Source organism: Geospiza fortis, unplaced genomic scaffold (assembly GCF_000277835.1).
Source record: "Geospiza fortis unplaced genomic scaffold, GeoFor_1.0 scaffold157, whole genome shotgun sequence".
Classification (NCBI taxonomy): Eukaryota; Metazoa; Chordata; class Aves; order Passeriformes; family Thraupidae; genus Geospiza; species Geospiza fortis.
This window is the reverse complement of record NW_005054314.1, coordinates 1217462-1242513: the sequence shown is the minus strand read 5'-3', so window position 1 is coordinate 1242513 and position 25052 is coordinate 1217462. Positions and strand designations below refer to the sequence as shown.

The 25052-nt window shown below is 43.6% G+C and overlaps 1 protein-coding gene across 2 annotated transcripts in view; it reads left to right on the top strand.

Annotated features, from left to right (window-relative positions):
* The first annotated feature begins 1006 nt into the window (after positions 1-1006).
* The window catches only part of KIAA1210 (KIAA1210 ortholog), a 38348-nt gene continuing 14302 nt past the window's right edge, over positions 1007-25052 (top strand). Inside the window, exons 1-4 of one of the 2 annotated variants that reach the window (XM_014306539.2) lie at positions 1007-1156; positions 16763-16833; positions 21670-21838; positions 24718-24847. In XM_014306539.2, coding sequence (XP_014162014.2) covers positions 1095-1156; positions 16763-16833; positions 21670-21838; positions 24718-24847 — 432 coding nt within the window. In that variant the 5' untranslated portion in view covers positions 1007-1094. Of the gene's footprint in view, positions 1157-11211; positions 11403-16762; positions 16834-21669; positions 21839-24717; positions 24848-25052 lie in introns of those variants that run through there. The other variant, XM_031056089.1, reaches the window with a different exon arrangement.

The following is a 25052-nucleotide window of genomic DNA, read 5'->3' as shown; positions in this document are numbered from 1 at the left end:
AACACTCTGTACCAGCTGAGAAATACAAATAAATGTGGTTTTCTTCTGATCTTCTAGGAATGACTGTAAATCTTTACTTTGCTATTATGAGGGTAATGAACCTCCTACTTTGAAATAGCCATGCAATTTTTAATTAGGAGCTGATATTCTTAGCAGGCCATGTGACTGCAGGAGCAGGCTCAGGCTGCTGTTGCTCCCTCCCCATGTGCAGGCAGCACCAGAAATGTTTTGCCTCCTCTCTGCTTTTACCTCAACAGAGGCCATTGACAGCCATGATGCAAATTCATTTCCATATGAATTTAATGCAATGGAATGCCAGAAATGTGTAGTACAGCTATATTGTCCCCAGGACTTGGGTCACCCCTGTGAATGAGGCTCCTTGAGGTTTGTGTTCCCCAGCATGTACCTGTTCCCACACCCAGTGAGTGCCTCCTTGGCTGTGACAGTGACAACTGTTGGTAAATTGGCAGAGATCACAGTTACCAGGCAGTAACTCTGCCATATGGGTGTGCTGGCTAATTTAAACTCCAGAGCTTTTTGCCTGACCTTGCAATATTGCAGGGATGCTGTTGTTTGGGTTTTTTTCCTGTTAATGTGCAGAATAGCTGGTTAGAATAGATTGTGATTTACAGTGAACTGGGATAATGCCTGTTTTGAAAGATCCTGTGCACCCCTTTTGTGCTGGAGAATAACTGCAGCTTTTAGTCGTTATTTCGAAGATGTTGCAAGTATTTTCTGTAGCTTTCCTCTGTCTAAAAAATAACAATAACAATTAATCTCCTCAGGGCTTCTTCACATCCTAATTATAACCAAGCCCCTCATTAGCCCCACAGAGGGATGGAACCAATGCCATATGGTATTTTACACTTCGGATACTGTGCGTACCAATAGCTGGAAGGAGACAGGAAAAGGGGGAGTTAACAATTCATATCCATTTATGGAGCAGGCACAGCCCTCCTTGGACCCAGTTCAGCAGAGTCTGAGTGCCTCAGATCAGGAACTTTATCTGGCCAGGGGTTGCTGCAGCACGCCGGGGCTCTGGGGAGCTCTGCACAGAATCCCTGGGCTGGCATCCCCACCCTGGAATGAATTAAATGCACGCACACCTCCCTGGGAGCACCATGGCTGGGTTCTACGCGTGCCTGAAAAGTAAAAAGTAAGTGCCATGCTGAGCCCTCCCCTGCACCTTCCCAAAGGGAGCTGAGTCTAGTGGGTACTTTGAAATTCTGTCTTTGTTGTGTTGCTGCTGCAGGCTTCAACAAAGTGGGTTTGCCTTGGGTCTGAAGTGCCAGCCTGAGCACAAAAGTGCAAAAAATAAGTCCTGGCTAAAATATTTGTTTGGTGGAAATTGGTCATGGTTTTTACTTCTTCAGAGATATAAACATGAAATATTGGAAAAGGCATTAAGAACCTTTTCCTGTTTAATTATAGCAAGAGGGAAAATTCCCTCTTCCCTAGTGGTTAATTGTATTGTTTCTACATTAACACATAAAAAGGAGAAATACAGAAATTCACATTGGCTTTTAAAAAATGTTCAGCTAGAAGTCTGGCAGTAAATGCTCTTTAAGAACTTGATGAGCTCATTTTTTCTATAAGCAATCTGAGGTTTGTTTCTGTAATTGCTCCCTGTTGAGAGATTTGGTTGTATTTAAAAAAAATGATTATATTATTGCTTTGCTGCCATGTTCTGTTGGAGTAGGCTATCAAGGGAAACAGAATGAGAGAATCATGTTAGTATTTGTGCTTTAAACCACCATGAAGATGCATTCTGTTTTTCCTTTGACATTCTCCCTGCTGAGGAACGGAACAAAATTTCCTGCTGCCAAACCTGAGGAGTGGTTTGATCTTGTTTTGCACCAGCGGACTGCAGAGGGCTCTATTCTTGCTCCTGGTGAGAGATTACAGACAGGGAACGTGCACAGTGGAGGGCAAGTGAAATTGTGTCTTGAGGCTTAAGATGTGAATACTCATAGTTAAATATGTGGGTAAATCCTGGATAGCAGAGGGAGGAAAATAGCTCAAAAGTGGAGCTGGAAACTGACTCCTTTTTCTTCTCCCAAAGGCTGGATCCCTCACACCAGCAGTTTGTCTCACATTACTCTGGTGGAAATGTGCATTTTCAAAGGCACACAACTCCTACTGCATTTCTGTTGGCTTTTCCATCCCGTATTGACTCCTTTCCTCCTTTGGAATTTGTGACAGGGAATTAATATTTGGCAGAGAAGTTTGATTTAGATAAAGGGAAAGTGTGCCATCAGAACTAGCAAAAGGGCTGTGAGTGAGTCCTGATCAAGGTAGGTGGATTGGCACTTGAATTGACAAAAAATAGTAAATTTACATTGTTTGATTCCCCCCCCCAGATCCTTCAGAATCTAATGCACCTAAAACCAATTTGTAATTCAGAGAGAGGCTATAAAGGCTGGACAGACAAAGCTTTTTTACATGTTGAAACCATCTCTTCTCTCCTGGTCAATCTCCCCCTGACTTATGAGGAACAGGTTTTTTTTAATTCAACAGATTCTTCTTTTTTGGTATTCTTCAGTCAGGTCTCTACACTTGATATATGTGCACAGGTTCTATTCCTCAGCCTGTTATTTCAGCCCTGTGATGTGTTCCCAGGTGAATTAATGCACCTACTAACCAATTGCAGTCTTCACAGATTTTATGTACTGATTTGATTGTGGTTATTGGCACTTAAAATGAGTTCAAGACACCAGTTGCAGAAATAGTGATGTTTTTACCCTGAGATTAATTTTCAATGAAATTTGTTTGGAGTTTAACATGAAGTATTTATCTTTCTGGACAAACGTGTCATTGGAACAACTTCCCCAAATTCTCACGTGGTCGTTTGACCTGTAGGAGCTAATTTGCTTTCTGAATGAAAGCTCTTTTGGAATGAAATTACTTTTATGCTTTAAGCAATTGGTTTGGATACCAGTAGGAATTTGGCCAAAGTGGCTTGGAGCTCAGAGCCTGCCAGGAAAGCTGCCATGGACTTTGGGGAAGGGTTCCCTCCAGGGCTTTGAGCTGCTGGGTCCAGCTAAAGCACCTGGAGTGTTTTAAAAGCTGCTTTAGAGAGTGCTCTCCTGTGCTGCTGGCACATTTCCCCACTGCCCCACATCTTACAAGAGGAAGCAAAGGCTCTGCCTTGGTACACTGTAATAATGTCTGGCTGAATCTGATTTTGTACACATAGTCTTGTCCCTGTGCTTGGTTAATGACCTCTTATGAAATGAAAAAAGACCCTAAAGCCTAATCCAGGTAATTCTTCATCACAGTCCCAATCTTGGCCGCTATTTCACTGAAATAAAACTTCTAAATTGATTTCATATTTCTCTTTAACCAGCATATGCAACCTGAGTAATCTCGAATTGTTCTGCTGAGTTTATCATCACTCTTGTTGCAGAGTTCTGTTTCTTTCTTGCTCCAAGCATGGTGCCAGAAAAAAAATATTAAACCTGAACAAATATGATAAAGTTTCCTAAAGCCTGTGGAGGAATCTTTTCATGTGCTCCTCAGTTTTTGGGACTAGCCAAGTATGTTTTTATGAGCTGAAAATGTGGTTGCTTGAATAGCAAGGTTCCTGATGGTCAATGCAAACTGCCAATTTCCAAAGATAAATACAGTGTGTTAGAAGCTATATAAAATATTTGGCTGAAGGCTTTATGTGCCAGCTCAGTCTGGTTTCTATAGGAGACTATAAGAGAATGTATTTAACTGTATTTAATGTGGTCACTCAGGATTTCATGGTGCCTTTCACAAACAATCCCAAATTATGGACGTTTCAATTTGAGTCTCTTCTGCTTTGCCAGGCTTTGCACTTCCAGTGGGGTATTGTGTTCTTTTCTTATATTCCATAATTGTGAAAAAATGCTGATGTGCACTTTTATCCTGCAAAGAAGTTCAGCATTTTGGTAAAGCAAGTTGATCAAGGAATGCATCAGTAGAATTTTCAATATATTTCTAGATTGTTTGAGATGAAAGCAATTGCCAATCTAAAATGATGTTATGACCATGAAATTGAGTAAAATATGTTTTTGGGTTAGGTGCTGTTGCTGTATTTTGTGTTGTTGCCTGTTCAGAGAAGTGTCAGGAGGAGATTGTGGTGATTGCTGGGTTTATTCTGAAGATGGCACAGAGCTGTCCACCTGATGGGTGGGCTGCCTGTTCACTGCCCCTGCACCTTCACCCCAGCCTTCTTGTGGAACAGGCTCATAGGGGATGGTGGAAATCCCAAAAATCCCTTTGTCCTTGCAGCCAGTTGCACTTTTTACAACTTTGACATGTTTGTGTGGTCCTTTGAGCCTTTGGCTCCCCATCCACAGCCAGCAGCTGCTGCTTTAGCTGGGACAGTGATGAGTGGATGGGAAGTGCTTTAAAGCTCCTCCAACTGCTACTGCAGGAGCAGCTTGGCCCGGGGCAGGCTGAGCCTGCTGGCTCCTCTCTGTCAGCAGCTCATCCTCCCCTGCCTCCCTCCCTGCTGGAGGCTGCATTGCTGCAGGGCTGATGAGCAGCACTGCTGACTGCAGGGAGGGATGCTTTGCTGCTGCTGACTGCAGGGAGAGATGCATTGCTGCTGCCTGACTGACTGCAGGGAGGGATGCATGGCTGCTGACTGACTGCAGGGAAAGATGCTTTGCTCTTTGGCACTGTTTTAGACATGAAACATCACTCCAAGACTCCAGGGCGGTTTAAAGTGAGACACTGAGTTCCCTGGCCATCCGTGCCTGTGGCATCCCCCAGCATCATCTGGGCTCAGCCATGGTCCATGGGCTCAGCTGGCAGCTCTGGAATCAGCGCAGGCTTCCTGGGAGCTGTGGCAGAGCCACTGCCCCTGTGATGATCTGGGATCTATCTGTCTGTGTGGCTGATGAATTCAGGAGAGGTGAAATGCTTCCCATAAACACTTTGGTATTCTGAAATATGTTTGTTTACATATCTTTTTATTGTACATCACTTTAGCATATTATTTCATAAGAGCAAGGATCACTCATTAACAGCTTTTCAGTGTTGGGGGATTTTGAGATGGAACTGAGTATGATAGGTGCTTTCTGGCCAGCAAAGCAAGTTCACCTGTGCAGAGACAATCTTTGGATGAGTTTCAAGAAACAGGTTTTATGGAAGGTGGAGAGCTCTTCCCACTAAGCCAAATCAGAGAGTGTGAGCTGAGGTAGAAAGACTCCTCAGGGGCTGTGAGTCTCTTGGAGGAATCTTTCCATGCACAGCCTATGAGCATGTTCCTGTGTTAGGCAATTGTACAGTGTTTGGATATTTGTGAGGATTTTGTCTTCAGCCCGCAGGAGTCATTCAGTGCTCTGTCTGGTATTAAATGTATAGAGACTTATGTCCTGTTTGCTTATTCAAAAATAGCAGAGAGGGTGAACAAAAGCAGTCAGGAGGTGTCAGAGCCATGACACTGCAGGCAGTTGGGCACTGTTCGTACAACAGTGCTGTATTATTAACCAAAAAATCAACTACTTCTCTTTGTGATTCACTCTGTTTGACTCATCTTTGTGCAAGAAGTTCAATTCTACTTTAATCCACCAGCGAGTCACTCCCATCTCCTCATTCTGTTCGTGCTTCTCTCTGGATGGTGTTTGTTTTTGCAGCCACAGTGGTACAGTGTGTTTGCTGGCTGTAGGCAGAGGAATTCCAAGCAGTCCTGTTTATTTGGTTTCAGTGGAACAGCCCTTTTGCTATCACCAAGGTTCTGAGCATTTGGCTGATATGCTGTCAAATTGACCTCCACTGCTGCTTGTCCTACATCACTTGCAGAGGAGCAGAAGCTTGGGCTGGGATGATCTGCTAAATGTGATGCATCCTTTGACCATCAGGTTTTTGCCTACGTGATTTTGCCAGACTGAGCCATGAAAACATCTTGTCATAATTTTCTCTTGTGTTCTCTTCTCAGACAGAAACTTCTGCTGCTCCAAGTGTCTAGCTTTGTACCCTTAGAGCCAATTGGAGAGATTAATTTGTCATTTCCTTCTTGTGCAGAGTTCTACAAAATTTTAGGCTTTCACATCGGTGATGTGAAGGCCTAGAATTGGATGTAAAAGCTGAAATCTGATGATATATGGGACAAAAATGCAGTGGGTTCAAGTTGTGCTTCCAGTAGATAACCTGCCTGAGCTGGTGTAGGGCAGCTGGAGCTGATTACCAGCCAGATTTGAGGAAATCTGAGATAAGTCTGTCCATGGGGAAACAGGAAAAAACCCCAAGGTAATTCCAAGGTTGATTCCCTTCCACCCCCCATATTTCTCCTGCTGTAAGAAACCAGTTGAGCACAAGGTGTTCTATACTAATGTGATTCAAGCTTATAGTTCTGCATTACATCTGTTATAGTCTCAGGGTTGGTAAAACTATTATGGATTAAGTAGTTTTAAATATTATTTTGAATACAGCAAATACTAACTGCAAACTCTCATATTTTTTGTTTATCTTATTATTTTATTCATAATTATTTTTTTCAAGTTTGCAGTTGGCCTCCCACTCCATTGGGGGAGTCACTGTATGAACAAAGAAAGAAAACCCCAGGCAGTTGATATCCTGTCTGATTTTGCTTGCAGATGCTGAGCTGTCACTGCTCATCACTGTGCCAAAAGTCAAGGTTGTGCCAACAGTCCAATGTTTCCAACACAACGTGTGTGAAAAAGGCCACCCACCCCATTATTCATTTCTTTAGCTGTACGGTTACACCTGTGTGTGCTGCTGCATTTGGAGAGGTGTCCAGGTGCCAAGACATTCTGTGTCTGTTGTGTCCTGTGTCCAAGCTGTAGCACTTTGGTACCTTTGTGACTGTTGTGCTTCAACCCCAGCAATTCAGCCCTGCAACAGCCACTCCCTCCCTCTCCCCTGCTGGGACTGGAGAGGGAATCCCAGGGTAAATGTGAGAAAACTCTTGGGTTGAGATCAAGACAATTGAATAGGTAAAGCAATGTCATGCACACAAGCAAAGCAAAACAAGGAATTTATTCCCCAGGGCAGGCAGGTGTTCAGCATCCCCAGAGCAGCAGGGCTCTGTCACATGTAATGGTGACAAGAAGACAAAAAACATCCCTCCAAATGCCCTCCCTTCCTCCTTCTCCCCCAGGTTTCTGTGCTGAGGATGAGGCCCCCTGGTCTGGGACATCCCTGGGGTCATTGGGGTCAGCTGTCCTGGCTGTGTCCCCTCCCAGCTCCTTGTGCACCCCCAGCCTCTCGCTGCTGGGTGGGCTGAGGGGCAGGGAAGGCTCTGGGTAAGACCAGCTTAGTGCTAAAGGAAGCATCTCTGAGTGATCAGCACTGTTTCCAGCACAAATCCAAACCACAGCCCTATACCAGCTGCTAGGATGAAAATTAACTCCATCTCAGCCCTAAGGATGCTCTTAGAGGGAATTGTGGCACTCTCAGAGCAGGGAAACCTGGCTGTGCAGACAAAGCTGCCTGATCTTGCTTTCTAACCATCCAAGATGGCATTCCAGCTTCAGAATTTTGGTGGTGGTTTTTCCTTCTGGCCTCTGAGATTCAAGGATCTGGTGTTAATTAGTGAGCTAAATAAATGTTTGGCTTGTATTCATGATGATTTCATTTATGCTTATACATTCTCAGGAATATGTAACTGTGCACTTCTGCTGGGACTTCCAGGTATCACTCATCTAACAAGGCACTTGTGATCCCCACAGTAGCTCTGATGCAAATGAGATTATTTGTGTGGTCTAGCTCAGAATTAGGATGGAGACATTGTGGTAACCATCAAGCTATCTCTGTGCATGGGAAAATACAGGCCTGGCAGAGGTGTGGAGGAATTGTTTGCTGGCTCACTCTAGCAGCCACACTGCTTTCCATCATTTCAGTTCAGTGAAAAGAATGTTTCAAAAGCTTAAATTAAAAAGATGCCAATTGTCTCATTGCTTCCTTTCTTGCAGCCTTGGCCTATAAAGATCTTACAGAATGTCTGTCCCCATCTGATTCTCTCCCCCATGTGCCTGCTTGTCACTACCCCATCTTGCAGTTCTTGTTGTCTTTGGTGTCAGTCTCTGCCCCCTGATGCTGCTGTACCACTGCCTTAAAATACAGTGGAATTCAGCTTGATACTCCATGGGTGCAGAACAGCATTAGCTGAGATAATCTTATTTTAGATGATCCTGTTTTAGAGAGGTATTTGTGTCTGGAATCCCAGAGAAGCAGGATCCCTTTTTAGTAGTTGCTCAGCTAGAGCAAAAGGTCAGGAGTTGCCCTTGGGACAGAAATGGCTCAGGAACTGCTCTGAGCACATGGATGATCTCCCTTGGCTCCAAGAGTTCTCCGTGTGCTCCAAGACCATTGTACTTCAGGAGCTGCCTAACTTGAGGCTCTAGAGAGAGCAGAGCAGGGACAGCAGGAGGTTTTCTTTAGGATAGAAGAAGGGAGGGAAATCAAACCATCAAACTTCCCACAGAGCTCCCTCTGCAAGCACAGAGGCTGCCTCTGGCCTTCCCTGATCAGGAGCCAGGATGGGCTCTGAATTGCAGAAATGCCCAGGGCAGTGGGAACTCGGGGTGAGCCAGCCAGACACTGTGTTTCAACTGGAAAGGAACTGGCCTTGTTTTTATTTGTTGTGTGTACAGGCAGCAGATGCTGACAAATAGATTTTGGGACTTCACATGAAGAGAGATTTCCTGAGCTTCCTGCCAAAGGCAGCTTCTGAGACCACAAAGCCTGTGTTTTATTTGCTTCTTTATAGCCAAAAGATGGCTGGCTGGGTTTATGGCATTTTGATCTTCAGAGAAAAATTGTAACAGTTTCTCCCAGCATTTTCTGTTTTCCTCCCTTTAATTTATTTATTTATTTTTTTTTTAAAGTGCACTTTGAATTCTAGGCCATTAAATGTCTTTATTATCTTTTGTCCTGAGAAGTTTCATTGTATCTGAAGGTTCCCCCCCCCCCATCCTTAAGCAGCTCTTTAACCAAAAGTTGGGGGATAAGTGACGGTTTTGGAAAAACCTTTAAAAAAGAGAAAGCTTTAGATATAGCCTGAAGTTCCATGTTTCAGTTCTGGTGTTCAGTTCTCTATTGTTTCAGCCTCATTTTTCCTGCAACAGTCAGACAGCTTAATTTGATGAAAAGGCCTCCAGACTCCTTTCTTTCAGGCCCAGGGTGTAATGATCCTTCCCAGTTTCTGAGAATAACATACTGGAAATCACTGTGACTCAAATATGGGGGCAAGGCAGATATGCAGATTGCTCCTGTGAAATTTTATGGGGTTTTTTGTGATTTACCTTCTATGTGTTTCTAGCACTTGTGTCAGTCCATACAGCCCCAGCATGCTGGTCTCCTGCAGCAGAGGTGATATTTAACTCTCCCATAGGGCTCATGAAGCTTTGCAGGAGTTCAGTGTGACCATGGTGATTCCACAGGTAAAGCAGCTCATGGCTGAGTGATAAATAACCTGGCTCTTGTTAGAAACCCAGTAATTTGCCCTGCTATTCAATGACAGAGCCGGGAAAACCAGTGAATTTACCCAAATCCCAGCCCAATAGTCTCCATCTGCTAGACTGTGTTTAAAAGACAAGCTCTGTCTCATAGATTTTGCTGTCTAAACTAATACTTGTCACCTTCAGGATTTGCAGATATTGGCAATTTCCATGAAGTTTTCTCAGGCTCACAGTCTGTCAAGCCCTTGTAGAGCATGTTGAAGCCAGCTGATGGCAAACCTCTTTCCTTTGCCACCTTTTGCTGACCCCCACAAAGCAGCCCATGAACTCCCAGGGCTCTGCACACCCCAGGTCAGATCCCAGCCATCAAACTTTATGCTTGAAGGCTCCAGGGGAAACAAAATTAATTAGGAATTCGGAGAGGGGGTAAAAAGCACATACACAAGCTGGAAAACAGTGGCTAAATATGCCCACCTCCCATCTGGATGGAAGATTACACTTACTTGTGGAATTTGCCAGGGGGTAAAAAGCACATACACAAGCTGGGCCCACCTCCAATCTGGATGGAAGATTACACTTGTGGAATTTGCCGCTTGGAGAGGCAGAGACAGTGAGCTTGACTTTTATCCCCATACTTGACTCTCTGACACCTTGACTCTGCTGGCATTGAGGTGATAGTGGTTGGCATTTCCTGTTGCTTTGCCTTGAGACCATTTCCAGAGGCAGTGATGCTCCCTGGGAGCAGCTCCCAGCTGCCAAAGGCAGCCTTGGTTACATCCCTGATGATTTTTAAATGCATGTTCCTCCTCCTCCACAGCTACTTCAAATGTATCCCTGTCAAGTGGATCTGAGGGTGTCTCCTGCTGCTGGCAAATGGTTCCTTTAGTGTGGTTGCTGGAAGGCTTTGCTATTCCTTTTCTTCTTTTTAGGAAGAGTGGGAGAAGATCCTCATTCCAGCTGCTTCCTGAAATTTCCCCAGTGTGTTGGCGTGAAGAAAAAGAATTACTACATGGGAAAATCTTACTCCTGTGCTAATGCCAAGTGGTGGAATTTAACTGAGTCATTTATTGGCCATTCCTTTAAAATAGAGACAGTCTGGGGCCAAAATCTTGCTGTGGCTTAGATCATGACTATGTTAGAGCCAGTCTTGATTTGGGCAAATTTCTGTCACATTTCTCTGCAAATGCACTGTAAAATCTGTGATAAATTATTATCAGGGATGGGCTATCAAGAATCATTTTCCTTGGCTTTTGGCTAGCAGGTAGATATTTGCTGTATTGTCTGAGCTGATGCAAACTTGCAGCAGAGATCTTGCACAGACAGCAGCTACCCAAGATCATGCTAATAAGCACAGCAGAGAAATTAGGGGCATGAGGACAGCTTGAAGTGGCTCCAAACCAAGTTAATCTGTCTGGCATTGGTGCCAAGTGTTGCAAAGCCCTGGGACTTCACTTTGGCCTCCTGAGCTGAGCACAAAGCAAAGCTGCCCTGCTGCTGGTACCTGCCTCAGGTTCAAGGCACCAGGGCTGTGCTACAGTCAGTGCCCACATGCAGGGACACATATTCCCAGTCAATTCCCTAAACCAACAAATGGCAGGAGTGCAGGGAGTCTGGGGAGATGGGGTAGCAGTGCAGGGGACAGAGGAATTGACTCTCTCAGTTTCTGGACTGGTAACAGAGTGCTTATGAATTTTTCCCATTCACCCTTCCCCCTTCTTATCCTCTTGGCTTCTCACACAATTACAGAAGGAGTCTGTGTGACTGTATGAAAGGCATTTCCTCCTCTTACTTTTTTTTTTTAAAGTCTGCTTCAGCCCACCAGCTGCTTTCCATTAGTGTTGCACACACACTCACTAGGAGGGCAGGACATAATGCTTCAGGCACTGTTGAACAGCAGAAATCCTTCAGAATTGCTGTCAGGCAGAGGCTTCTCAAGGCAGATTGTAGCAAACGAGAGTTCAGCACATTGGGACCTGTCTTCTGGAGAGTCTTCACAGAGGAGCCAAGGTGTGGGGACACAGGGGGTCGGGGGCAGTGTCTGAATGCAAGGTGTGAGAGCTGGGAACAGATCTCTCCATGTGCATGGCTGTTACTCTGGATATTTTCTCAAGGTTAGGAGCTGAATGTTGTCTGTTGCTATGGGGAATTATGACCCCCTGCTTGATTCTGGGAGAATATTTTATTGATATTAAATATTATCTAGATGCTTATCCAGATTTCCTGGTGGGTACTACTGCGGTATTTATTATTTTTGATCCTTGGACAAGGACCTTAAACCTTCTTGAACTATTCCTCCTTCAATATTCTTTAACTTTATAAACTCTTCCCCTCCCCATTACCAGTGGAGAGAGTAGCAAGGATCCTGGTGTAAACTGCTGTTTGTGCTAATCTTTTATACCTACATTAAACAGTCATGGGAGGGACCAGCTAGGGGCTGGCAAAACCCCCTGGGAATTCCTTCCTAGAAACACTCTGTTGTAGAACAGCCCAGTGGGATCAGCTGTACAAGGTCAGATCCTGGTTCCCCCTCTCATGTTGGATTGCACCCTGTTTCAACAAAGCTGTTTTGTTGAATCCCACACTGTTCAGCATTTTCGGTGCTGTGGGCCTTGAGTGCAGGTCACTCATCTCATGGAGAGCAAAGGGAGCTTAGGTTGCTGAGTTTCTGATATGCTCAAGGGATGTGAAAATGGAATAGAAATCTTGCTGGCTTTGCTATTGCTATGATTGACTCTGAAATCCTGTTCAGTGAAGTTGCAGAGGGTAAACTTTACTTCTTTAGCTGTTATTGGATTAATGAGTTCATTGATAGCTTGTTGGGCTCCCAGCGAGGAAAGCCATCAACCACATTTTGTCAGAACAGAGGCCTCTAATGTGCTTTAATAAGAGAGAAGAAAATTTAACCTCTCATTCACCTTTTGCTGCAAAATGTAATCTGAATATTAAACCATCCTGCATTCTGTGTTTTTTTAACCTTGGTTTTCAGCAGAAGTAGAGGGGCTTTCTCTGAGGTCCTGCAGTAGCTTGAAGTGTGTTCTGGGGAGGCTGGCTGCAGAGTGCTGACCTGGAGGACCACATGAGGTCCACAGGCTCCATTTTCCTGTGTTGATGCCTCTTGCTGTGGAAAGTGTGTGCCCTGAAATCTGGAGCATAAGCTTGATTTCAAATAATTTTTGTAGCATGGAGGAAATTGGTCTTTAAAAGCCCCAGGCAAAAAATTTCACCTCTTTCTCTTGGCTGCTTGCCACTGTCTGTCTTCTATAGGCCATGAAGATGCTAACTGAATGCAGTGCCTTGCATTCTTGAGGCTTTATTTCCTCAAGCATTTATTTGATAAGAAAGAGGCTGTTCAGGGTTCAGCCTCTCCTTTGATCTCTCTGTCCGTAAGGCCTTGTGGAATGCTGATGCAGAACCATGACTGAGGCTGAAGAAGCACTGAAGGTGGGCTAGGAGCTTGCCTGCTGTGCAGTTTCCAAGTCTTCTGCTCCACTGGAGAGGCAGCAATGAGGCTGTGTTCTTTTCTGAGGCTGAGCAGAGAGCATTTCCCTTGCACCTTTGTTGAATGCAGGAAACTTGAGTCCTGTACAAAGCTAACTTCCCAGGAGTCCTTAAATACACAAACCAAGCAGTGAAAGGGAATTGTCTTTTATTCATTTGGTGAGATTCTCTCACCCCTTACCCCCCATGTACACATTAAGTCATGTGCTCAGCTCAGCAAAGCAAATGGTCAGAGCACCATCCTGGAACTGTATTTCTCTTGCCCTATCACTGCCCTCCCATAGAGAACTCCAAATATTTATCCAGTTGGTTCAGTTTGCAAAGGGGAGACAAGGACATTTCTCCTGTTCCTGGAGATTTCTTATTGCTTTTCAGACTCATTAGTTCCTGTAATGAGTTGAGGAGCTCTGAGTGAATGCAGCACAGTGGGGTTATCAATGGGAATGTTATATGGGATAGCAGAGAGAGCCTAGATCTAAACATCAAACCAAGTGGGGGTAGTAGTGACTGCTAAGTTCCATTCTCTGTTTTGAAGGTAAAGCAAACCCTGCAACTTTATAGGATATTAATTGCTTTAAAACACACCCTGGCAATGAGAATAGAATCTAATAATGTCAGTATTGTTTTTGTGATTGCATCTACATAGGGAGCCACTCTTTGCAAGTAATTAATTAATTCACATTTGTGGTAATCCAGCCCATCATGCTGTGCAGGAAGATGCAAACACTGTGCTTTTGGTAAACTTTTGGTAAACTTTCAGTCTTTTCCATGGCATAGGAATTGATGCAGTGGATTTTCTGGCCATGGCTGAGTCTGGCTTTTGAGGGATGTGGCAGAGATTCAATATCTTGTGTGCCCTGTACCTCTGCAGCAGGAGGTCTGTACACATACAGGGATGGCAAATCCTGTTTGAGAGAGGATTAAGAACATTAGAAAGGTGTAGACTGGGGAAATGCACCCACTGTTCCACACTGAGGAGAAGTCTCCTGCATCCCTGTGCGAGCATCTCCTCCAGCTGTCCTGTGGCACCTCAGGAGTATCAGAAATACTGCTCTAAAGGGCCATTCATTGAACCTGATATTTTTATCACTGCAAATCAATACACAGACAGTATTTGTTGAAAACTTTGTCTCTAATGGTGTAATGCTCTGGGAGAGCTCCCAGGGGGTTAGTACAGCTGATTGCACTGGATGTACAGGGTATTGATACATCCTGACCCTGTGTCTGTCTGCAGTGGTGAATGTCTGGAGGTTTGATTGGTTAATGCCTGTGCACTCATGTGTATTTGTATTGATGGGGTTTTGTCCTCTTTTTCTCCATTACACTGACCTCCAGGCTAGGGCTTGTGGCTCAGAACATTTGCTAACTGTTCTCTGTAAAGTAGAACTCACTGCCACCAGAATTTGAAGTCTAAATGCCACCTGATTGCTAACTTTCCTCCAGGTATGTCTTCAGGTTTTTAATGATGGAACCTCCACTTTGCTGGTGGAATATATACACCATGTATTATGTGGATTTTTTCCTGTAATTCAGCTACTTCAACTGACTCAGAGCTTGAGAAAATCTGTCATGTTCAGTTCACTGGAAAAAGCTTATGAGGTATACAAAGGCGCCAAACCATTAGGTCCTAAATGGGGCACCCTTGTAGTTGACATTTGAGCTCCATGTGCCCAGAGAACTCAACTATAAAATTGAGTTAATGCTGGAGCTGATTTGACTGTGAAGAAGCTGCCTCAGAGCTGAACTGCTTTGCAGTTGTAGCTCTACTTGTATAAAAGATAGATCAGTAGGAAATATATGCTTGCAGTTACGATAAACACTGCAGTCAAAATATCTTCAAAGGCTGGAAGGATTCTGAGTGAGCAGCTGAGATGATTGAGTGAGTTAAATAAATGTTGAGCTGATGCACACAAATCTGGATCTGAAAGCATCAATTTTATCTTGCTTTGGTTTAACTGAAGGTGGGAAAAGCAGAAGTTAGATGTCTAGATGAACCAAATTCCAGGTCCACTCACATTCTGTGAAAATAAACTGAAGTCTGGAGACTTGTCAGTTTGTCCTTGTAAATTTTTGAATGCTTTCTCAATATTTTATTTCAAATGCATTTCCCTTTACCTCAGAAAAATCTAATACAGTGTGCATGGTGTATAAATTTGAGAAGAAAAATTGGAACCAAACTTCTTTTTAATATAAAGAAAGAGTCTGTAAGAAAGTCTACAGATGACTGCTTTAAAGAAAGTATGCAGGAAATGCAAACATTTTCATAGATAATTGATGATACAAGGGGGAAAAAGGATGAATGGTTATGATCATCCTGAAGGAAATTTAGAAATTGTATTTTTTATTGCTTGTCAATATTGTCAGACAATTGTTTCAAGACCAACTTCAGTGCATCTCAGTTAGGAAAGGTGTAATCAGTCCTGGTTGTTGCAATGACTTTTTCATTGGTTTTTAACAAGTTGAAGTGAGATTACTTGGAACCAGATTGTGCTGATGCTCTCCTGTGCCCAGGGCTCCCAGGGGATCTGTTTGACTGCACTTTGCTCCTCTTTTGTACCTCCCCAATTCCTCCCCAGAGCTCAGCAGCTTTACATTTCCCGTGTCTGTGTGGGCAGTGCAGGGAATGCTTTACTCCATGGCCTCTTTTGTCACACGAGCCCACCTGATTTACCTGCATGAGCTGCTCCTTTCTTTTCTCTGACACACAGCTCTGCCTCTGAGTCTGTGCACCCCATCTTTTAAGGCTGTCTGGGGATGTGGGCTCATAGAAAGGTCCCAGTGCTTTTGGGCACGACAGATTTTAGAGTATGTGGGTGATACAGAATAATTGGAAGAGTTTAGTGATTGGCCAAATTAGTACAGAATCACAGTCTTGTTTGCTGTTGAGATGCTTGACTTGGCTGTACTGTTACACCACTTAAATGTGGCAAATTGTTAGATGTGATCTATGCAGAAAAGAGAGCAGGATTTGGTTGTAAAGATTCTTTGAGTCCTGACAGCATATGGGATCCTCTACTTATATAAAAGTATCACTGAGGTCCCTTCCATAGCAAAGGACAGTGTTCGTGAGCTGCCCTGCTAAACTGTCACATTTCCATTGTTGCCTGACATTTGTAACTCCTGTGGTGTGCTGCTTCATTCCTTTGTCTGTGACAGACATCCCTTTGGAAAATACAAAGTGGAGCCAGTTACCACTGAATGATGTTAAAACTAGGCTGGACTTCTGTTTTCATCAGGGAGGAAGATGATGCCATCAGCTAATTTGGTTGATCAATAGCCCTGCTGGCGATAAGGTTTCAGAGCTTGTGGTTAAAAGCTGATTGCATTGCATCCAAAATAAATTTGATCTATTGGTTTCCACAAATGTAGCATAGCCTGGAATGATGTTTCAGTGCTGATGCTTAACTGGTGTTAATAATGATGACAGACCAGACTGGTGCCTGCTGTGAGGACAGTGTGATTCATGAACCCTGGGCAGCTGAGCACTTCTGTTTTTTACAGTGGTGTGGAGCTGTCACTCCCTAGCAAAGGTTCATTATTCTAAGACTGGGAAGCATTACAGTGTTTGCTGAGCAAGTGTAATGCCATCTTTCCTGAAAGCAAGCTCTGATTCTGGTCTCTTAGCAAGACAGAGGTGCTGGCAATGATTAGACTGGATTGTTAGTTGTGGCTGGAGAAGTAAGTGTCACTGAAAAAATGAAAAGTTCTGTGGCCAAAGTGCACAAAATGTGCAAGGCATGGTTGTGATAGCCATTCGGGCATGTAGTTTTAGAAAAGATTCAGCTGTGTTCTTTTTTCATGCTGGGTGGGACCATATTCTGCTGGGGAGATGGACAAAAATTGAACTGATGCTTTCATCTCTGTTTCAGTGACTATATAATGGCCACGAGGCCCACAGAGGTCACTCAGTTACCTGGAGACACAGTGGAAGAGTGCACAGGTAAGCAGCTGTTCTCTGAATGGACAGCTGACTTGGAAGATTTGTTTTCTTCAATTAGTCAGGTCTGCAGTGATCTGTTTTGCAGTGTTGTTTTCTGGGGGCTTCTTTTGTAGTGTAAAGAAAATTCTGTGTGTCTCTGTCAGCTGTCAGTATTATGGAAAAGATTATTTAATGTGCAATACTGGAGTGACATATCCTGTTGGAGGATATTCCTTTTGGTTCTGGCCTGGATTTTAAAAGCAGGATGTTAGAGCTTGAAGGGCTGATTGTTGTGCCTGCATTGATGGATCCTGCAGAGGTGGGAGCTGAGCCTGTTAAAAATCCTCTCTCTGTGGGAGCTGTATCAGACCCCCAGCAGCCTCTCTCTTTCTCTGCCTCTGGCCACAGGCAGCCATTTGTTACTTATTTAATCTGTGGCATGGTCTGATGCAAACAGGGTGAGGGGATGGAATAATAGGCAAGAAAGCAAAATATCTTACTTATTCCAGACTTGTTTACATTAAAGGATATCCCCTTTGCCAGTTCGAATATGAGGAATAGCATCGTGTCTGAAGCATCTCTGGAGAAGTGGCTGTCACACCATTTGATTTTTCTCTCTTTTCTTTGGCTAATGTTTTGCAATCATCTTAAATGTTTGTGTTTTAAAGGTCATCTTGCTTTATCCTTTAGAAATATATTTGCCACTATCAAAATATTGTTAGAAGAGATAAGCAAATGGCAAAGAGACTGTTAGTAGCACTCTGCTTGGCAGATGGATAGAGGTGAAGAAAGTGTAATGATAGATGCTCAGCACTCTCTGGTTTCTTAGATTTATAATCTAGTTTGTCACACAGTCTGGTGCTATCCCAGCAATCTGGTAAGCTTGTGTGGAGCCCATGCATGAAAATTTTGTATTCAGGTTCACCAAAAGATTCAGAAAAGAGAATCAAATTCTGACCTGGGTGACAGGAAAAGCAGGACATGGCTCATGATCTGAAGTGTTGGCTCTAAATCCACCAGGGGTATTTCTGACCCTAAATGAACACTTTAAATAGTTAAAGGCTGCTGTGCTGTTGCTAAGGAGTTCAGGAGACACTTGGCTGGACCTGGACAAAGCCATTTTAGATCTTCTGTTTACTTCCAAAGGTAATGAAGGATTGCCTCACCTCTCCCTCTCCATTAGCTCATGATGGAAAGGCTCTGGGAGGGTGAAATCCCCACCTTCACAGTCCAGTCAGTTACACTGATTTATTGAGGTTTGCCTTGCTGTCTGTAGTGCAAGGCTCCCAGCGCAGGCTGCTCCTTCTCTGGGGCAGGAACCAAAACCTGCCAGCACCCAATGTTGGTGGTACTGAATTCCATGATTTTGTTGCCTGTCTGCCAATATCTGGTATTTGCATGAAGCTAGAATCATGACACTTTCTGAGAATCTTATCTATGGGTTGGGATTTTTTCCAGGTGTTTTTATTGTTGAAACTATCTAGTCCTTGGATGTGGGGGAAATAAAAGATGGAAAATACTTCCTGACTGCACCCTAGGAAGTCAGAGACCATAGGAGATCCCCAAATGAATGGTTTAATTTAAATATGACCATTGACCTCCCGAATCAGATGTTCCCTATGCTTTTTGCAGTTTCAATTTTTGCACTGGAAGAAGCAACCTTTTATTTTCTATCTTATTATAAGGAAAGACTATTCAAAGAGCAGAAACTCCTGAGTTAATTTTCTCTGTGCACAGGAGACACAATGATATAGGCAATACACATACAGTAAAAAATACAGAATTCACAAACTTTACAGAGAAAGGAAAATGCTTATTCCTGCTTCTTTTCTGTTATAGTTGGCTAAAACATAGCATAAGCAACTAATTTTTTGGCAAGGCTTTTCCTTTTTAGGGCAGTAACCTAGAAATTTAGTATTTTATTTTTAATGCCATAAAACTGAAGATTGGCAACCATAAGATTCCAAAAATCACCAGTGGATGAAAGAGGAATAGGCATGGTTGTTTGAACTTGGATTTTTGTTATGCAATGATTTTTTTTTTCCATTTTAAGTATTAATGTCCTCTTGTATTTTATTAGTTCAAGTATCATTGAGCATTCTACCAATTTAGTGTTATGTTGGGCTGCTTCACAGTGCACTGAGGTGTAGGCACCTTGAGCTTAAAGGTGGCATCCTTTTAGTGGTGTGCAAAACCAGAGCACAGCTGTTCCCAGCAGGGAGCAAACAAGAGCATTGCATTTCTGAGCCATGTCTTTTTTGCTGAGTGCTCTCTCACAGAACAGTCCCACAGTTTTCACCCAGCACTAAGTGCCCAGCAGTGATTTGATCTTTTTTTACGTTATAATATGGCAAGTGCCAGTCTCTGGAACTTCAGGGAAACTTGCTGTTTTCTCATTCATCTGAGGCAGCTGAATGTTTGCAGCTGAGCAGAGCATGGTTGAAGAGGAGTTATTGCTGGAGGGGATGTACCCCACACACCAGTAATAAATTAGAGTCTAGAGGAGGCACAGAAGTGCCTGATGTGTCTGCATCAGATCCTCTCTGTTGCACAATGGTACAAGTGTTGTCCCATGCCAGCTGGGGATTGCTCACTGGCAGTGTTTGGAAATCTTTTCTGCAGCCTCCATTCTACAGTTAGCACCACTTCTGATTAGACAAGTATTTGGAGTAATACCTTGGCAATGTTTGCTTTTGTGGCAAGACTTATGTCCGTTTCTCTCAAACATCCTTAGGATCACTTGCTGTTGTGTGGTGGGTTTTTTGGTTTGGTTTGGTTTGGTTTGGTTTTTTTTAACACTCTTCTGGTTCTCTGGAAATGCCCACATCTAATTAAGCTCATCAATAATGCCTGCACTAGAATCCAGCTTGCTTTCTGTCTCTACAGCTGACAGTTCACCAGTGTACATGACCAGTGTACGTGTCCTGGTTGCTCATTTAGATGAGAGCTTTTGAGCTTTTGAGTTGCAGAGCTCTTTGCCTGCCTCAAAGTTTGCCATTCCCTTCTTTGTGTCATTGACTACATCAGCAGACATTGCAGAATTGATAATTTTGGGGAACTGCTTTCATTAAACTCGGTAAACTTTTGTTTTGCATATGTAAGATAAACCAGGTCAGCTTTAACAAGTTTCCTGGAAGAATACCACACACATTGTCTAGTTGTGGATAGGAAAGACAGGAATGGTCAGGATGTGTTTCCAAAGGCTCTGAGGCACACTCACAATGCTTGTTTTACTGGAGAGGCTCTGTGTCCTGCTGTGTGACCTGTCCTCTCCTGCCAGTTCTTGCTCCAGCTGCAGCATGAAGCTCATTGAGCCCTCTGGGAGTCCTAACAAACCCCAAACCCTTGGGATCAGCTCTGGGCCACAGCACTACAACTTGTGTGTTTTCTTTCTGTGGCTGTCTCATTCATTTATTGCCTGATAAGCAGCAGTGGAAGATAACAAGGCCTTCCACTGATAAACCCTCCCCAAGAGCAGCCACATCCCATTGTTATTGTGGGACTGCAGTGAGAGCTCACTTTCCATGGTTTGAAAGATATTTTGGTCTCTGGAGCAGCCCAGGTCACTTGCACAGCAGCTGCAGGTCTCTAGTGGCTCTGCACAGGGGTGGCTGTGTCACCAGGCATGGGGACACTGTGGCAATGTCCTCGTGTGTCCTGACACGTGGTGCTGGCACTGGGCTGAGGAGCAGGGAGGAGACAGGGGGAGTAGATCTCAGTATCATTGTTTGTTTCTCAAAGTGGCCACTGTCTGCTGCAGCTGTGTGGTGGCACTTTCAGCCCAGATAAGGCCCATTGGCAGAGATCCCTGCACGTACAGGGCACACGTTGAGACAGAGCATCACCAACTAAATCATTGCTGGGAGAGAAAATAATTGTCTTGAAATAATGCCCTGCTTATGAAGGAATCCTCCAGCTGTGGGCATGTGTTATGCCAACTGCTGTAAAGTATTATTTGAACAATGAAGCTGGCTCAGATATGCAATGATGTTGTTGCTCTGAGTAAGTCAATCACAGGGGTCTCAGTACAACAGCTTGGCCCAAAGCACTCAAAGTGACCCCTCAGTGTAAGGGTCAGGGACAAAATGCAGGACTTGTGTGCTGAAAGAAAATATACATAAGAATGTTGAATTATCTTGGATCTTAATAATAAAAGATCAGTGATGTTTCATGGTGGGGTTTTTTTTGGTTTTTTTTTTTGTATTTTCATTTGGAAAAATCTGAAACCAAATTAACAGCTTTCCAATTGTGTTCTTAGGGCTGCTCTGTTTGGGGCTCTCATGTCCTGCAAGACAATGTCTTAATTTAAGTTTGCTTCTTTGTCCCTGGAGGAGTTGTTGATTTTATTTTGGGACAGCTGCTTAATGTGGAAACAGATATTTTGTTTTTGGAGTTTATAAATTCTTTTTCCAGTTTCAATCTTTTTGCCAATGTTGAATGTCCTTCAGGTGCTGTGTCCTTAGAGTACTGAATAAGAGTAAGCAGAACTAAACCAAATTAAGATTAATACTTAAAGACATTGACTGCAATTTTTATTGAAAATACACCAGGCATGATCGCTGTTCAGTTGTAGATAGATACATTCTCTATATAAAGTATATTTTTGCATAGACTGGAACCTAGGTAGGCACCACTATTGTCAGATTAATGCCAGTGTTGCTCTGTAGGAACCAAATGTAAGAATTGCAGCTTCACCTTTCACTGGACTGCAGCACTGAATTATTTACGAAGGAGCTGACTGAAAATGAATGGGCTGCTCTGGCTTTGAGGCTTCCTCCAGGATTTAAGAGATAACATTACCCAAGTTAAGCAATACCACCAACTTTCATAAATTTTCTTTTTTTTCTCGTGTTGCAGGAAAGAAAAAATCCAAATTTCAGACTTTCAAGAACTTCTTTGCCAAGAAGAAAAGGAAAGAGCCTCCACCTCCCAGGGGAGAGAGTAATTTAAAACCTTGCCAGTCCAGCAGCGATGTCAGCATCGCTGTGCTCAACACTGCTGCACTTCATTCACCGGGGGAGGCTGGGTAAGCTGCCAGGGAAGGAAAATAAATAAAAGTGGACCTCTCACAGCAGTAGGATGAAAGCATGAGTTGGCCCCTTAGGAGCAGCCTCTGTCCAAATTTGTGCAAAACAAACCATAATGCTGATGAAGGAATTCCAGGAATTTCCTCTTTCTTTGCTAGAGCTCGAGGAGTCAGCCTGGAAAGGAGGGGGAGGGCAGCGGGGCAGGGTGATCCAACCTCTTAGCCCGAGAGTGCAGATAGCACAGATTGCTTTGATTGTTTTTAGTGTTTGAAATCTGTCTGGGAGGGTTTGATCAGCAGCACCTTTACAAGAAGAGCATGGTGACTGAGTACTGCTAGCACAGAGAAGACTGTGAAGCTGTGTGGGTGTTTTTCAGCATCAGTGATGCCCTCTGTCGTGGCTGCAGCAAAGGGAAAAGTATTTCTGGTATATTATCAGTGTGCGATTGCTTCTTTAACTTTCTTACCTAGCTCTTTAGGCACAGATAACAACTGAAGGGCCCTGGTTTTGTGCAGGGCTGTGCATGTAAGTGATGTTTGCCAGTCCTTGGTAGCATCTCTCAGCTCCCTGAATGGTGCTAGTACAAAACCATGTCCTTTTCTCAGTCAGTGTGATACAAGCTGTCAGCCTGCACTGCCAACACTGCTTCACTAGTAATCTTTAGACCATCAAACTACACAACTGCTGCCCAGAGAGTCCCATCCTTTCCTCTGGTTTGGTGGGAAGCTTGAATGCTGATACACAGGAATGAATTGAGCATTTGCATAGGGAAATCAGTGTGGACAGGCAATGGCTGAAACATCTGGGCTTTAGTTAGCGCATCTTTAGCTTCAGCAGAAATATACATATACATATACACAAACACAAACATATACATATACAGCCTGGAATTACAGAGGAATGTAGATTTGCACATAAGAGACTGATCTGTACTAAAGCTGCAGTTAATTCTATATTTAATCCTATGCTTTTTTTTTTTAATGCTGGTGACTGCCAGAAGAAAATACAGTAATTCTCTTGCCTACACATCTGATACATATGCAGAGAGAGAGAGAAAAAGACAGAGATCTTGTACTGGCAGTCTCAAGAACAAGGAGACCTCAGCCCTTATGGGTAAAGAATTCCCCAGATGGAAAGGCAAATAGATCCTAATGCACATGCATTCCTTGCAATAAATAAAATATGCCAGCTAATAGCGAACATACATTGCAGTAAATAAAAGCTGTATGACTGGTTTTCTTAATGCAGTAAAATTATGTCTTGCCCATATGGAGTACCTCTCATGCTGAAAAGGACTATAAAATTAGACACAAGAGGATGGGATGGCTTCATTAATGATGAAATAAGGCAAGTGCCTTGCTTGTGTGTAGAGCTGCTGTCCTGTAGACTTACACAGACATTAACCATGATGTGTAATGGGAGGAAGCACAAACTCTGACCTGTGCTGTGAGAGAAACAGCTCTGATTGCCTTCAACACAACATAAACTTAGAGCAAATTTATTTTGCCCTGCTGTGAGGCTGTGTATAACTGCAGACTGACTGACTACACCTTTGGGGAGGCAGAAGGGTTAGTCCAGCAGCCAGGAGAGGTGTCTCTGGAGATGTGAAGAAGGGGGATGCAGGAGGAAAAAGAGTAATTTGTTTGGGGTTTTTTAATGTTGTGCATTTACTTAGTGAATATTCACAGTCTTTCTCAACTTCTAAATAAAGAGAGAATCTATGGTTAGGCAAACAGCAGAGATTTCTTCTATTTGACTGCCTTGCAGAAGAGCTTTGACATGCTGAGTTTCTCATGTCAGAGTTGTGTTCCTAATCATCCTCTGTTCCCCAGAGTCAAACTTTCAGAGGCAAAGCATTGCCTGTGCAGATCTGAGCCAAGGAATCCTTGTAATTTGCATTTGTTAATAGTCTCATGGCCAACAATGAGAAAATATTCTATGATGCTTTCCAGTTCAAGACTGGGATGAAATCCTGGTAGAGGCTATCCTTGTTGTCTTTTGGACAAAGTAATGTACAAACAGTACCTGCCTATGCTGGTGGAACTTGGTTAATAAATGATTTGGAGCCTTCCTTGTTGTGCCACTTAAGTGCAAAATTTGCTCTGCATAACTTAATAGCCCAAGCCCAATCAATCTCAGTTAATTACAACTCAGTTAACAGCTGCTGTGGGAACTCATCATTGCTTCACTGGGCTGGGCACCCAATGAGCACAGAAACAGAGCAGGAATGTCTTACCCTACACTTTAACCTGGCCTTTGATGGGTCTGTAACTGTAGCCATTGACATTGTCCCATTTACATTTTTTAATACACTTGGGATCTGATCATATTTAGGATATGGGTGAATGCAACTGGTTTTATTGCTGGACATGAGAGGATTCGAGTCAAGTTTGTTAATATATCTAAGTTAAATTTTCTGCCCACATTTACAAGAAGGGAGAAAACCAATCCACCATCTTTGGCAGGTATGACACACACCAGGCTGCAAAAGCTGTATCCTGAATGTCTCGTGTTAGCCACACTGCCACCAAAGGAGGACAGGGGGGTCCTGCTGTCCTTTCTGCTCTGTAGACCTTTCTTAGGGTGGTTTGCATCCACCTCACTCCTCACATGGGACCTAATCACACTGGACTCCCTCTCTAGTCAGCAGACTGAGCTGTGTGTTCAATGCTGGTGCATTGCAAAGGGACATCTGCATTTCATCAAATCTGTTCCTCCTCCCTTCTGAGTATAAAAGAAGCAAACAGTGACTGTCCTAAACATGCACAAATCTGAAGTGAAGCATGATGCATCCCACTCTGGCCTCTTTTTCATCCCTCTGCCCTGGTGGTGCGGGGATGTACCCAGTGCATGACCACTCATCTTCCTTCCATTCCAGGCCCAAGGGTAGCATGGGGAACAAAGCCTTGTCCCATGACAGTGTCTTCATTTTGGAGTCTGCACCAGGAAATGTGACAGGTGATGTCTTGTCTCAGGAAAACAGACCTGGAAGAGTGAGAACTTTGCAGGTGAGGACATCATCCCCTCATCAGTAGTGCTGCTTTTTGTCAGCTGTCTCCCAGGAAAGTCTGTTGCTTGATTCCTTTTGCTGTGTGCCTTAGGATTTTGCTGACTGAAGTGTCTAAAGCCAAATTTGCTACTTTTGGATCTACTCTGCCTCTTGGAAGCTGAATTTTTGAGCAGTCCTGGTGCTTTCAGCCTTGCCCAGGTCTC